A 16,372-nucleotide genomic window follows, 5' to 3' on the forward strand; every position below is an offset into this window, starting at 1 on the left:
TCTCCAATTTCATCCATTTGCCTGCAAATGCCATAATTTTATCATTCTTTATGGCGGAATAATATTCCATTGTATATATATATACCAGTTTCTTTATCCATTCTTCAATTGAAGGACATTTAGGTTGGTTCCACAATCTGGCTATTGTGAATTGAGCAGCTATGAACATTGATGTGGCTGTATCTCTGTAGTATGCTGATTTTAAGTCCTTTGGGTATAGACCAAGGAGTGGGATAGCTGGGTCAAATGGTGCTTTTTGGTTATTCTAATGAATATAACTTATTTTCCTTCTTCATTTTTTTAAATAAAAACTTTTTCAAAATCTGAGTAAAACTTTGGTCACATTCTAAGTTTTGGTACATAAGATGGTCATTGTGGTAATTTCTAAATAGTCTTTACTGATAGTTTTGAATGATCTGCTGATGAGATTGTAACTGAGGAGACTGCTTTAAAAATCTCTCCCATGTTTTCTTTTAAAGTTTATGGTGTGTAATCAGACAATATGGCTTGAACAATCTTTCTAATGTTTTGAAATGTGTGGCCAAGAAGTTGATTTTTATAAATGTTTCATGGATGCTTAAAAAGAGACATTATTTGTGGATAGGCTTCAAAGTTCAAGATTTCTAATTAATTAAGACATTTAGTAATTCAGATTTTCCATATATTCTTTTGTATAAAAGTTCAATTTTATTGTACATAATACTTTTATCCCTATTAAATGTTTCTTTTCAATTCACTAATGGTTTTTGCTTTGAATTACACTTAGTTTTAAATTTTTACTTGATTGCCCTGTGATTTGCATTTATGTAATAAATCTTTGCTCTTCGTCTTTTTTGGGTGCCCCTGTTTTAGATATCTCTTTTGTAAATAGCATAAAAATAAATTTTGCTTTTAAATCCCATCTAAGTAAGAGACATGTTTTTCTGTTGTTGTTGTTGTATTAGGGATTGAACCCAGGGAAGCTTAACCACTAAGACATATTCCCCAGCCCTTTCTGTTTTTTGGAGACAGAGTCTAAGTTCTGTAGGACCTCACTAAATTGCTGAGGTTGACTTTGAACTCTCCATCCTCCTGCCTCAGCCTCTCGAGCTGCTGGGATTACAGGCGTGTGCCACGCACCCATCAAGATGTTGTCTTTTAATTGAGGAAGTAAACTCAGTTATGTTGATTGTTTATTTATTTGTTTGTTTGTTTCTATACTGGGGATTGAACCCAGGGGTGCTCTTCCACGGAGCTACATTTTTTTCCCCACTAAGCTACATTTCCAGTCCTTTTTATTTTTTGCAATTTTGAGACTGGATTTTGCTAAGTGGTCCAGGCTGATTTCCCCTCTGCTTCCTTATTTTTTTCTGTCTTAGCTTTTTGGGCTCAAATGTTTGGAAGGGGCATGTTCAGGAGATAGGAAAAAGCTTTGCTGCTCCCTGGTTCTGTGACCTGCTGTAGACTGTGTAACTGCTCTGGGTCTCAATTTCCTCGCATGTAGAATGGGGACAGAATAGCCCTGTTACCTCACAAAGCTGTGTCACAGGTCTGGTGAAATAATACATGGCTGAGGCTATTGAGATCTTCTTTGTTACACCTTTAAAATTCTACCTTTAGGTTTAAACAATGATTCCAACTGTATTTCTCTAATTATTAAATTTGAGTGATAGGGATTTAAAACATTTTCCTCCACTACATAAGACGATGAATTTAGCATGCTTGTACTAATCCTTTCTAGCCCTCTCTTCTCCAAATTTTAATCTGAGGATTTCTAACCATCTAATTATTATCGAGTAATTGTTTTTATTTCATACATCCACTCTTTCCAGAATCTTTTTCTTTGACATTAGAATTTGGTTTGACAACCATGCATATATAGTCTATATATTTGTCTATATATATGTCTATATATAGTCTATATAAATATAGACTTCATTTCATTTTCGCCTGGTTTCAGTGCTGTTTACCTGTCTTTTTCACATCAGTCCATTAAGATCTTCATTGTGGTCCTCCCTTGGTCACCTAGTATTCAAGTTCCCCTCTAATGTGTAGAATATTTTCCTTCTGAGCCCACAAAACTCTCAGGATGACTTTTGCCCCTCTTCTGTTGCTAAACGCCAATGACAGGGTGTGTCACCATCTTAACATCTTGTGGTATCTCTTGGAATTTAGAGTTCCTAAGGAAAAGTCAGTTCTGTGCTGCCTGTGTGCCTTTAGAACTGTCAAACTTATGATTTAATAACTTTTCCAGAAGAAGAATTTACTAGGATATGTGTCCTTCCAACTGGAAAGCAGGAAACCTTTTCGAACTGTCTGTTTTCATCTACCAGTTCTTAACCATCCCTCTCCTGGGCCAATCCTGGAAGTTTTCTTTGGGTATATCTTTGATTATACTTTTATTCAAATTATTCTGGTTTTTTTTTTCTGCTGAAATAACTCTAATTGTTGTATTTAACCTGGATGCTATAACCACCAACCCTGTTGTATTCATTCTTTCATCTCTTTTGCTTTCTGAGAGAACTTTTACATCTGTCCTCTTCATTCCACATTTTTAAAAAATCTCAGTGCCACTGATGTGGATTTTCTTTTTTTTTTTTTCCAAAACAATTTAGGTTTGCTTATGTAAACTAGACACACTTTCATTTCGTATCACTACACTCTTCTTCATCATCACAGAGATTGAATTTTCTTGTACTGTTAGGGAAGTCCCCAAATCTTCTGTTACTTTTGGTTTATCATAATTAAACATTCTTCCACATCTTCAAGATTATTTTCCTCTTCCTTAAAATGCTGCAGAAGTTTCATGTAGGATCCTGTCATCTCCCCTGTGTCTGTGAGTGACCTCTCCAGACCTTGTACTGGTGGCAGATGGCCTTGCCTGTCCCCCTGCCCTACCAGAGATTCACTTTTCATTTCTCCCGCTAGAGGGCGGGGTCCTGGGTCTAGCTGGCTCCATTCAATGTAGTGAATACTTTCTCATCTCCACTAATTGGACCTCTGATGCCCTAAAGCAGTGGTTTACAAACTTTGAAAATCAAGGACTCCTACCCGCAAAAAAATTTTGAGCCTGCATCATCCCCCACTATACATATATTATAAATGGCACACATGCGACTCTCTACTCACCAAGCTTAAATTTTTTTTTAGATAAAATAAATATGACTAGTGTTCTGATCATTTCTTCCCATGGATACTTGCACGAGCTCCACATTGGAGGTTCATCCTCACCAAAGGGGCCCATGAGAACCACAGTACTCAGTCCCACTTTGCTGAGGCTCTTCTCAACCCTGCTCAGTTTACAGGCACAGCTTGGGGGTTTCCATCAACCCCATGCAACTCCTGCAGACTCTTTCTTTACTCTTTTCTTGGAGTTGAAGTCCCCTGCCAGAAGTGGTAGGAGGTTGTGGGAGGACAGGGGCAGGCGGAACCCCAGTGTTCCTGCTCTCTACTGCTGGTTGGTGCAGACCTGGATGTCTGACAGGGGCAGAGAGGGCTGGAGGGAGAAAGCCCCTTCTTTATCTTCCTTATAAAATGGGAGAGGTGGCTCCATTCGCATGAGACAAAGAATGGGCTGTTCTTCTCCAGCTCTATTCTTGGTTCAAAAGCCAGTGTGCAGGAAAAAAATGAAAATTTCCAACATCACAACCCCAAACCTGCTGACCACCCAAAGGCCCGAGATACTGAGGCAGCCTATGGGTGGATTCTGGAGCCTCAAGAGGGAAGAGTCCAAAGGGATCCCTTTGAGAGGCTGGAGAGGTCATTTACAAGGCAAGACTCCGGCCACTTTATCAGTGTCATGAAGGCTTTACTGCTCCTCCAAGGAGAGAAACACACAAATGTGAGTTGGCAGGTCATTGTTCAGGGCATGCAGGGAAAGCCGGCTTCCCTGACCTGCTGCATTGCACTGGGATCTGGGGCCTCCATTGGTCTCTACCCTTGAAAGGCTGCTTGGCATTTGACAGTGTTTAATGAGGAGGTTCCTCCGGCAGCCCTGGGAGGCCTGTGGGAGGTGGGCACGCAGCCAGGAGAATCCCAGAGAATGCCGGGTGTGCAATTGTCAGGCCTCAGAACCAGTGATGTAATGCCTCACTGGGGTCCCAGCAAAACAAGCCTGATGTTGTCACTGCCCCCCTGGCAACCGGCACTGCCCTCCCAACAGTGAGGTGGTTCTGCGCAAAGCTATCTCCCCTCCCTCCCTGCCAGGAGGAGATGGGAAAACCTTTATTGTCACATAAAAGCCAACCTAAGATATGAAAAATGTCTTTTAAAAATGTGTCTTGCTGAAGAGGGATTTCCATAGCAACTTCAGAAGTGTGTGTACACAACTAGAGATAAGTCCAGGCTGATGAGAGCCACCTGGAATGTGAACAAGCCCTGCACTGGGCATCAGCAGCCATGGGTTTTTCTAGAAGCTGTCATCCTGCTGTGTGACCCTGAGCAAGTCACACACCCTCTTTGATGTCAAAAGTGACAGATTCATAATCTGATCAAATCAAGAGAGATCAAGGTTATCTTATCCATACCACCCTCCCACCCCAGTTGGATGCTTCAGTTCCTCAAAGCATCCCACACTTCCAGTTTCTGTCCAGTCTTTGGTGGAATAACTTCTGTCCCAAGGTCTCTGTCATTCTTACTTATTATTTGACATTAGGAAGGACAAGGATCATTTCAACTTGATTCTAAAAGAAATTGGTTGGTCTTTGTAAGAGAAGTGCTTTGCCTGATTAGGAAATATATATACTTACTCATTTATATTTTCCCCATAGATCAGGTTCCTGGGAAAGTCTTTGAGATGCTGAGATCTGGGGATGGAAAATTTATTGGGACTGCTCACAGAGGACTGAAGGAAGCAGGATGAGCAGGAGGAATCTAAGTGGTGACAGAGTCCTCAAGTAACCTCTTAGGGGACCCAGACTTGTCCTGCTGAAGGCACAGCAGCTGGATATGGCCTGACAAGTTCAGAGACACCTGTTACTCCTGGACAAGGATCTGACCTTGAGCCAAACAGTAACCTTCAGCTAGGGCAATTCTAGGAGGACCAAGGCAAAGCCAACACAACTCAGGTGAGGAGTGAGCCTGGGTCCTACAGGGAGCAGCTAGGTGAGGCACCACAGCATCCACTGCACACAGGTGTGTTTGAATTGCACATGAAGCCAGCCAGCCCTGGAGACAGAGGGACACTGTGCAGACATCAGGCAAGGCAGTAAGACTAGGGTTTAAGTGACAGTTTCAATGGCCCTGAGACTCATACGTTAAGAAAATTGGTAGGAGAGTCTAAGCCACAGTTTCCTTGTTAAGTGTAGGATCCAGTCTGGGTTGATGAGATGCGAGTTCAGAGTCAGAATCAGGCTCACATTCAGGCTTCACACTTTCTAGCTCTGTGACCTTGGCCGGTTAATTTACATAGTGAACTCTAAAACAGGGACCTCAAGGTCCTTCTGCCATCGGTGTGTTGTGAGGGCAAGCAGAAATGGCATATGAAGCATTTGACATAGAGGTAGCCCAAGGTAAACAGGAACAGTGACAATATCCAGTGTGCTGTAATAGACCCTGTGTATATAGCCAACCAGAAGACTGTCAGCCAAATGGCATTTCCACAAAAGAAGGAGGGAAGACTTTAGAATTTCTGACTTGTTCTTTGTGGGTTTTTTTTTTTTTTTTTCTCCTGTACTGGAGAATGAACTTAGGGGTGCTCTACCACGAAGATATATTCCTGGCCCTTTTTATTTTGAGAAAGGATATTGCTAAGTTGCTGAGGATGGCCTCAAACTTGTGATCCTCCTGCCTCAGCCTCCCAAGTTGCTGGGATCACAGGCCTGTGCCACTGCACCTGGATTTTGTTCTTGGCTTCTCTGCGCCTTTGCTTTGGTCCTAGGGTGGGCTTGTAAGTCATGTTTGCAGAGAGAGGCCTGGTATGTTATGGGGGTCCAGGCTTAACTAAGCTTGAGTTTGAAAGCTATTCCATTCACTATCAAGTAAAATGGAACAAAGTATTTTGCAAACTACATGCTTTGAAACACATTTACTTTCCAGTAGAAAAAAAAATTGTGACAGTTTCAATAGTGAAACTCACTCGGAGGTACTTTTTGCATGTTCAGCCTCTTTGCTCATCTGAAATACATGCCAAGGGAGACACAGAAGATTTCAAATACCTTAAAGAGTTATACAAATTCAGTTATCACTGTTTTAAAAAACTTGACTTCCATTAACTAGAAAGGAAAACAGGAAGGGTATAGGCGATGTATGGCAGGAATCGGTTTGTTCTAATTATAAGAAGACAGGCACAAAACTCCCAAGAGTTATGCAGGAACCTACGCAATTACTATTAATAATTTTTACTACCATTGTATTACAATATACAGCTCATATACATTACCTAGTTTGACTCTAATAATAAGTCCTGCAAAGTGGGTATTATTATATCTATCTTACAGATGAGAAAATTGAAGCCCAGAGAGGTAAAGGTTTCTCCATTGCAGGAGAACGTCTGCACAAAGTACAATGTGATCTGACTTGGAGCAGATATTGAGGTATCAGTTACTAAGCAAGGGCAGGAGTCTGACTGTCTGGGTATGGTGTGGCTCTGGGCTCTATATGTGAGAAAATTCTCTCGACACTTCATTGGTTTTCAGAGACTAACCCTGCCGCCCTCAAGGACCCTGGTTCTGCTACAGCAGAATATCCTCTCAATTTGACCATGTCTTACTGGCCAAAAAATCTGAAAGAAGTCTACAAACCAAATATCTCAAATAGGTGAGAAATGTGGTTCAAAGAGATACGTTTAAGCTAACTCATCTCCAGACTTCTTTGTCTTGTTTTATCTCTGCTAGGACCCCAGTGCATAGATGATTTGACAATAAAATTATAAACATTGATGAATTGAGGAAGACTACCAGGATTTATGTAAATTGCAGAGGATGCTTTCTGACATGACATTCTCTCTCCTGTGAACATATCTTTATTTTGTTTCAATTTATCCTCACTTTAAAATAAGGAAACTGAAGCTCAGAGAGTTTAAGTAACTTGCCCTTGGTCCCACAGCTACCTAGGGGCAGAATCCAGGTTTCTAATCTAGGTTTGGACTCCATATGTGAAATCAGATTAAAAAGACTATCCAGAGCCAGCTCGAAAGGGAGAGGAGTCACAAATGGCAAAGGGAGAGAGCAACAGTCTTAACCTTGAGCTCTGATGGTGGCTGTTCTGGGGAACTGGCATGATGTCGCAGAGCCTGGGATCTCTGTTAGGCCACATCCCCCTTCTCTCCCATCTGCCACTTTTCTGAATCACTGCCCAGCTATCAGCCTCCTAAAATACTTCCCAGAGTCTATCCCATCAGTAAAGTGCTTCTCAACATTTAAGGTGCGTGCAAATCATGCTGTGAACTTGTCACAAAGCTAGCTCTAATTCAGTAGCACTGGGGTAAGGCTTAGGATTCTGTATTCTAATAAATAACCAGTGATGCTGATACTGCTGATGGACCAAACCTTGGGTAGCAAGACATTAGCCGTGCTGGACGATGAAAAGGGTTTTAAGCAAATACTCTTGAGAAAATCCAGATTAAACGAAAGTTAACAGGCTTCATTACTACAGTAAACATAAAGACAATACAAAAATTGCCAAGCGTGAGACACAGTAAGGGTTAACAATGTAACCAGAAGGTTTTGATACACTGGTTTACAAAAAGGGAATAGAAAATCAGGAATATTATTTGTGTGTTTTCCCCAGATTCCCTTGGTTCCAGTGTTTCAATATTCCAGCACATTGAGCCCCAACTCCGCCCTCCTCTTTCCCATTTTCTCCCTTGAGGTGCTTGGGTACTTCCTGTCTCCTCCATCTGACCACGCGTCTCGGGCGTCCCTGCCCTCCACCCTTACTCGTCCCAGCATGGATGTAGAGAACGAGAGTGCGGAATACCTTTCGCAGACGCGAACGGTCCAGGCCGCGATGATCCACAGGGAGATACTGAACACCAGCAGCACAGTGCCAGGGCAGATGGTCATGAGGGTCTTCATGACAAAGCGGGTGTTAAAGTTGATCTTGTTGAGGGCCCCGATGCTGCGGGAAGAGGCATCGGTGAAGAGCTTGCTGTGCAGCAGCATGACGCGGGCGATCAGGTACAGGCGCAGGAACATGGGGATGGACAGGATAATGTCCACGTCGGCCTCCGCCCGCGAAGGTGTGTAGGAGAAGGCCAGGCGCGCGGTCCAGAAGAATTTGTATTCGCCGGGGATGGGGTGGATGGCGCACACCAACATCTCCAGGCTGATGTAGAGGATGCGCTCATAGGTCATGGCTATCCGCCAGTCATCTGCGCCATTGTCGATCACGAAGAGCTGGGGAGAGCAGAGAGCCCGTTAGTGTGACCAGGACTGCGATGCGTACAGCAGTGCTCAGGCCCCAAGGCTGGGGCCGCTGGGGCAGGCTGCGGGGCCCGGGTCATCCTGACCACCTCAGGGTCCTCCATAGGGGCCTCACTTTCCATCTCTGGAAATTATTTCCTGGGATATTACGATTTTTTAGAATCATACAAACGACTATGGATGTAGTTTAGTGGTAAAGTACTTTCCTAAAGTGTGAGGTCCATCCCAGCACCACCAAAAAAAAAAAAAAAAAAAAAAGGACACAACGACTAAAACCCCAGAAGGGCTAGGGTAATAGCTCCTGCTTAGCATTCCTGAGGCCCAGGGCTTGATCCCTAGCACCAAGAAGGGAGGTATTTCCAAAGTATTAAAGTGTCTTTTGAATGCAGATGCGATAACTGCTGGCTTCAGTGCCTGGGTAGCCTCCACAGGGAGCTGGATGCCAGAGGAACCACCTTCCAGCGCCCCCCCACCCCCACCTCCTGGGAAGGAAGAGGGGCTGGAGGTTGATTTACTCATCAGTGGCCAATGATTTCTTCCATTGTGCCTGTGTAATGAAGCCTCCATAACGACCCGAAGGACAGGGCTGGGAGGGCCTCCATATTGCCAAACTCATGGAAGTACCTTGAAAGTGGCACTCCCAGAAAGGCTTGGAAGCTCTGTGCCCTTCCCACATGCAGTACCCTATGTATCTCTTCCATCTGGCTGTTCATCTGTATCCTCTGCTATGTACTCTATAATAAACCAGCAGATATGTTTTCTCTGAGCTGTGTAAACTGCTCTAGCAAATTAATCAAATCTAAGGAGGAGCTCATGGGAGCCCCTGACTTTGAACTGATTGATCAGAACCACAAGGGGGACTTCAGAAGTGGGGGTGGTATGGCAAGCCTGGTCCCTTAGCCTGTGCTATGTAATGCTAACTTCAGGTAGATAGCTTTCTGATCCCCACAAATTGGAGGATCAGAAGTGTTCTGTATTGAGGGAGGGTATTGGGCGGAGGAAACAGCTGGGTAAGTTTCTGCTATATACCTCCAAGGTCCCTTCCAGTCTGAAAGTGCCAGACTTCCAAACTGGCTACTTCATGCTGAGGAGGAAGAACAGCTCTTTCATATTAAAAACACATCCCACCATGCCCTGAGCTACTCCCTGGAGGAGGAAGCAGAGATGAAAAGTGAAGTTTCCAGCATGAGTGAACTCACAAGGGCTGGCACAGAGTCCTGCTCCCTGCTCAGAGCAGGGACCAGCAAGTGTTTGCTGGCAGTGCTGTGCTCAGTGTGTGCAGTAGAGTGTTCACGGTATGGAACTTGGAGCGGGTCTGCCTCATCCTACCACTAACTAGCTCTGAGATCTTGTGCAAGTTACTGAACCTCTCTGTGCCTCAGTTCTCTTATCTAGGGATGGTATTATGTGCCACACACACAGGTCACTCTGAGGCGGTAATGAATTAGTATGTACAATGTACATAGAATCCTGCCTGGCACCTACTATTCATAGTGCAGCTATAAGGTACTGGTATTAGCTATATTATTTTGGAGGTTGTCTTATTCTTTCTACAAAGTGAGAGTTGGGTTCAGTATGTCTAAGTTCCCTTCCAAGGCCTAAACTTCCACAAAGTTGGAGATTCTTGCTGACACATCACAAGGACTCATGTGCAAGCAAGTATTCACTATGCACCTGCTGTGCATGGTGCTGGGATCCACATAAGCAAAAGGCCCAGCTTTTGTCCTCTAGGAAGCCAGTGTTTGGCCCTACCATGTTTGATGACTGCAAAAGGGACTTCACACCCTTCCTCTCTGTGGCCTCCCTCTCCATATCCCTGAAATGAAAAGCCCTGAAGGGCCTGTGCAGCTCAGACATGCCGAAGGGCCTGATTCTTGGTGGATGTGGCTGAGACTATGTGTTGGGTGTGAGGCCTCCAGGGCAGCTGTGCACCCCATTTCTGAGAGGCACCGTCGCTGTTCATTACTTCATTCTCTCTCTGTTCTGGAACCTCAGCACGCCAGCTGCTCTGGCTGTTGCCTGTCCCAGCTCATCCACCCACACACCCACTCAGGACTCCAGCCCCACACGGCGCCTGCTGCAGGGCCACCGAGAGCTGTGCTCTCCGGGACTGCTACCCCTGGCCTCTAAGGAGGCGGTAAAGGCAAGGTTCTGTGGCCTCATGAGAACTGGTGCTCTGGGGCAGTCAGTCCAGGAGAAAAACGCACTATATAGACACTTCCTGGCTGGGGGAACAGCCTGGGAATCCCAGGACAACCCGGCTGCAAGGCCCGAGTGAATTAGGCTGGCTTAGAAAGAAATTAACCAAATTATGTTAGCTGCATATGTGAGCATGTCACAGTAAATCCCACTATTATGTAGAACTATAATGCATCAATAAAGTTTTTTAAAAAAATTAATATTGGGTCAGGAGCTGGTGAAAGAAGTATTATTTGGTCTGGTAATACAATCTCCTCACAGAGGGAGTCACAGAGAGGCTGGGATAGATGGATTGGCCAAAGGCTGAGCTAAGCTTCCCTCTCTTTCCCCTTCACCCTGCCCAGGGGCATCAGGGACAAGAGGTTCTTCACTCTGTCCATCCCATTGCTTCTTCAAGGGTCTGGGCCAAGGAAGCTTCTGCTTTGTTTGTTTGTTTGCTTGCTTTTGTTGTTGTTTGTCTGCTTTGTAACTGGGGATTGAACCCAGGGGCACTTAACCACTGAGGCATATCCCCAGCCCTTTTTATTTTATTTTGAGACAGTGTCTCACTGAGTTACCTAGAGCCTCCCTAAGTTGCTGAGGCTGGCTTTGAACTTGCGATCCTCCTGCCTTAGCCTCCCAAGTTGCTGGGATTAGAGGTGTTACCACCATGCCTGGCCTTCTGCTCTGTTTGAAGTTAGTCATCAAGTACCCCTTCTTCCCCCTCACCCTCTGCCCTCTGCACAGATCCACCACCCCTCTATCCAGCAGAGGGACCCAGCAGAGAGCCCATGCTGTTTGGACCTGAGACCTCTCAGGAACAAGCAGGATCCCTCAAGGAATCTCTGTCAAATCTGAATGAATTCAAGGCAAACCTAGTCAGTCCCGTGATGTGGACAATAGGGGGTCTCCTTGGTTTTGTTGTCTGCCTGTGGCACTTGTTCCAAGCAACTCAGCAGGCTGATGACAGCCAAGAGCAACTGGTAGAAATGCTGAAGGAGGGAGGCCACACTTGATGGCAGGTCTGTAACCTTTCTGAGCCTGTTTCCCTTCTCCCTGCCCCAGGACTCTAAAGAGCCATAATCAGTGTGAAAGTGCTTCATAAACCACAAAAGATCACTTACTCATTCACTCAACAACCATGTGTTGAAGGCCTGCTATCTCCTGTGGGGAGGTGGGATTCAGGGTGGAGTAAATCCTGTGTGAGTCGGGCCACCCAGATATTCCTGGTGAAGATCATGAAGGGGAGATAAAATCCACAATGGAGCCGCTGGCTGAGGGGCTGAGGGCTCTAAACAGGAAGCTTTATCTCAGAACCAGAGATGCAGCACTAGCAGGAGCTGCCCCTCCTTCTTCCCCAGGGCGGGGGAGCCCGGATTTCCCCAGACACAGGATTCCCCCATCAATTAGAAAGACCTAATGGCCACTCCAGGGGTTCCCTCTGCTCCTAACTGCCGCCCAACAGCCAAGCCATGGCAACGTGACTGTCTGGCCAAACTCTTCAAATATAAAATTAAAACCATCCACCCTGTAATAAAGAATCACATCCGGTTACTATAGTAACTGGGTTCACTCTGGGCAGGAATTGAAGCAATGAGTAACGGATTTCTTTGATTGCTTGATGGGGAACAGGATTGTATGCCATCCGATTGAAGGCTGGGGAGTAGCGGCTCTGCCCAACTTGACGGGAGAGTACAGGTCCCAGGGCCTGTCTTCACCTGCCTCTCAGCTGTCCTGCTTTTGTTACAGTTTCCTAGGGCAGGCAGGTGGAGGCAAGAGGGGGTAGTGGATTTGGAGGCTGGTGAGCTCCTGCACCTATCTTTTTTTTAGCCATGCTATCTTAGGCCAGTCACTGGACTTATCAGAGTCCATCTCTATCATAGGGATAGTGACCTTGACCTTGCCTGCCTCACAGGATTAGTGTTAGGAGCCAACAACATAGATAACAAGGGGGACCGTGCTTTACTAGCTACTCTAAAAACCTGAAGGATCATTGAGCTGGCTGCCTGGAGGCATCTGGAGTAGCAGGATGGGGAGAGATCATTTCAAGCTGCGGTTTGGAAGCATCTGCTAGGCAAGGTTTTGTGGATCTTCTGGTGGTCCCAGAACACCCATGACTGTCCCATATGAGGACACCCAATGCCTTCTACTTTCTGACCCCTAGAATCACGGCTTTCTAAACATGTCCTTGCTCCTTTCAAATATAGGGCAGATAACAACTACCCCACCCTGCTGTTTCCTCACTGAGCATCCTATTCATTCCTTGCAATGCCCAAATCTCAATTATGTTTTTGTTGTCAGATTTTTGCCTGTCTCTTCCCTTAGACTTGTTGTTTTCAACCTGTCTGCACATTTGAATCATTTGGAAAACCCATTTTAAAAAATCCCATACCGGGGCCCACTTTAGACAAGTATGTCTGAATCTCTGGGGGTGAGGGCCTGACATTGGAATTTTTCTTAAATCTCCCCAGGTGACTCCAAAATGTAACCAGGGTTGGGATCCACTAGTAACAATTGGAACTCCAAAAGATCAGGGGCTATTGTCCTTGTTTTCTGTGGTACCAACAGTGCCTAGCTCAGATCTTAGCACATAATAGGTATTCAATAAATGCTTGTGTAGTGAATCAATAACTATCATGGTATGACCCTAGGCAACTAATATTCCCTCTCTTGGACTCGGTTTCCTCCTCTGAGGAATGAGGGGATGGATTAGATGATCCCTGAGGAGCCACAATTCTGTGGCTCTGCGGAGACTCTCTCGCTGGCACCTCCCACCTTGCTTGTGTCCTCAGTACAGGTGAGCCCTCTGGGGATGGGACTCACACCTGGCTCATCTCACCTCCTCCTAATACTTGAGATGATGCCTGGCACACCATGGGTGGTCAGTTGAGTTTGGGTGAATGAAGGGATGGGGGGTAGATTGCCAGTGGCCCTTATTAGCCACTCAAAAATTCATTCCTAAACCTGTGACTAACAAAGGACCTGCCAATTCACCTTGAACCATGGGAAAAGACACCATTTTATTTCCAAAGGGTGATCCAATATAGAGGGAAATGTCCCAGGTGATCTCCAAACCTTAGAAAGTTCTAGAACTACCAGGCACGGTGGCACATGCCTGTAATTCCAGAGGCCTGGAAGGCTGAGGCAGGAGGATTGCAAGCCTGAAGCCAACTTCAGCAACTTAGCAAGGCCCTAAGCAACCTAGTAAGACCCTGTCTCAAAATAAAAAGTAAAAAGGACTGGGGGTGTGGGTCCGTGGGTAAGCAACCCCTGGGTCCAGTCTGTCCCTGCCTCCAAAAAAGAAAAGAAATCAGGATTTTGAGTAGCACTAGACCAGATGGTCAGGGAGAGAGTTCAAGGACTGTCCTCTCCCAGGGTTTGGTCTCAGTCACCCAGCCCTGGTTCTAGAACAACTTAACTGTTCACCTCAGATGGATTTTGGAAAAGTACCAAGGTGATGTGGACAGATTGTAGCACAGCATAGGGAGCACCTGGGATCCCCAGAGAGGAGAAAGCTCAGAGACCCAGAGCTAAGAACGAGTGTCCTCCTGACCTGGCCTGAGTTTGCCCCTTACACTAAATCCTTCTGCTACTTTACTGGGGATTCTGAGAGCTTGTAGGATTTTCAATGCGTTAGTATAATCCCCAGAGCTTTGGCAGGGAGGTTTTACACAACAGAGTGATTCCAAACTTGCTTTTAAGGAGTTTGTAATTAGGGCAAAAAGAGAACCAACTCAATTCCACTCAACTCAATTTGCTATATCAGTAAGAACCAACGAGGATAAGACACTGTGGAGACATAAACATGAGTCAAACACATGTCTCACGAATCAGCTCACAATCTCAAGTGGCTCTTGAGCATTAGGAAAGCTGGATGAGGACCCATGTTGGAAAGCTTCTTGGGAAAGACAGGGTTTTGGCAGCACCTTGAGGCAGACACACCTGACATGTAGCTTACAAAAATGGCCAGATTCCTCCCATTGTTAGCTAGGTTATGTACATGAGACTTTGCCTCTCCACCCAGCAAGAGGCACGGTCTATTTCTCAAACACTTGAGTCTGAAGTTGGCCATGTGCCTCACTTGGCCAACAGGAAATTAGTAAATGTAATGCAGCAGAGGTTTGGAAAATGTCAGTGCTATGGGGCTTACTGTAGACATGTGATCTCATTATTCCTGTCATCTCAGCCTGCAGAGAGCATCAGGTGCCAGACATTGAGGTGAGGCCATCCTAGACCATCTGAGTGACAGAGCTCCCCCAAATGAGACCCGCAGAACAACTCCCAAGCCGAGCCCAGCCCAGGTTGCTGATCCAAAGAATTCTAAACTAAATGATTATTGTTTTAACCCTTGAAGTTTTGGGGTGCTTTGTTATGCAATAAAACTGATTCAGACTCATACTCTTAGCACGTGTATAGAAGTGGATGATTCGCCTAGCATGCCCGACATTTCCCTTTTAGATTCTCCTAGTGCAGCCAAGTAATCGTCAGCTGGCCAGGCTTTCTACAGTGATCGGGTAATTGGATAGAAAGGGGATCCTGGTCAGGGACCATTCCAGCTTCCCCCACCTCACCCCCACCCTATAGTCACACCATTTCAGAGATTAAGGAATAATTCAAAACATTAAAAAAGTTATTCTGCAAACTGTTTAGTTATTTTCCACACAAAGTTTTCCTGGAAGTGAAGAAGCTTGCTGGTAGACGCTGGTGATGGAATTGAGGAACAAAGGCAAAATTGAATTTATGGGGGAATGGGGACAGTGAAACTTGTTGGGAAATTTGGGGAGTAAATGGATTAGCTGGAAGCTAGCAAAGAGGTCAGTGGGGGCATTTCATCTGTGAATGATAATAAGGGTATCAAAGAAAATTATTTCAGTTACTTAGGGATTAGTTTTGGCTGTGGAACATGGTGCCTAGCAGTTTTGGTTTTTTGGGTTTTTTTTGTTTTGTTTTGTTTTGTTTGTACTGGGGATTGAACTCAGGAGCACTAAACTACTGAGCCATATCCCCAGCCCTTTTTTATATTTTATTTAGGGTCTCACTGAGTTGCTTAGGGCCTAAGCTAAGTTGCTGAAGCTGGCTTTGAACTTGTGATCCTTCTGCCTCAGCCTCCTGAGCTGCTGGGATTACAAGCATGCACCACTGCACCTGGACTAGCAGGCTCTTTATATAAGGCTGGCCTGAGCCCTTCCGTCAGCACCTCTTGCTCACTGAGACAGGCTGTTTGTTTCCTCCTCAGAGCTTCTCACAGAGCATTCATGCCACTCACTAGCTTGCCACAGAGCCCAGCTCTGAAGGGCAATCTGGTCACCTCAAGACAGGCCAGTTCAACTGGAATCTCGGGGAATTCACTATATAGTAGCTGTAGGTTCTGGGACAGGTTGTCCTAATATAACAAGGACTTAGAGAAGCTGCTTTTGCTAAAAGCAGAGACTCTTCATTTAGGCCTGCAGAAGCCCTTAGGATAACTCGAAGCAGGATAAAGCCTATCATCTCTACCTTCACTTTGTATCTGTCTCCTCTATGATCTTAAACTCTGCAACCTGCTCAGCTCTGCACACAGGTTCATCAGTTAAGGAGTGTTCATCTAAAAACTGGTACTACAAAGTTTATTAACCCCAGACTTACCTAACCCATGTCCTCCCCCTTCAAGACTAAGGCAAGGTTTGCATGCCCCTGTGTTAGAGCTCTGCAGTGGGCACCTAGAAGTCTTCAGTTGTTGTTCTAAACTTTCCAGAAAAGTAGGGGCAGGCACATCACCTCACAACCAGACTGCCCCCTGAGGAGGGGCAACAGCCTCATGGAAATTAAATTGCCCCCTTCTAGGATCACAGGTTTGATAAATGTCCTGAGCA

General features: G+C 45.3%; 1 protein-coding gene across 3 annotated transcripts in view; it reads right to left on the reverse strand.

Moving 5' to 3' along the window:
* Window positions 1-16,372, reverse strand: part of KCNN3 (potassium calcium-activated channel subfamily N member 3) — a 160,098-nt gene that overhangs the window by 50,561 nt on the left and 93,165 nt on the right. For all 3 annotated transcript variants that reach the window (XM_079117535.1, XM_079117534.1, XM_079117536.1), the window contains exon 3: window positions 7,897-8,315. In XM_079117535.1, coding sequence (XP_078973661.1) covers window positions 7,897-8,315 — 419 coding nt within the window. The remainder of the gene's footprint in view (window positions 1-7,896; window positions 8,316-16,372) is intronic.

Source organism: Sciurus vulgaris (assembly GCF_902686455.1).
Source record: "Sciurus vulgaris genome assembly, chromosome: 1".
In the NCBI taxonomy this organism is placed as follows: Eukaryota; Metazoa; Chordata; class Mammalia; order Rodentia; family Sciuridae; genus Sciurus; species Sciurus vulgaris.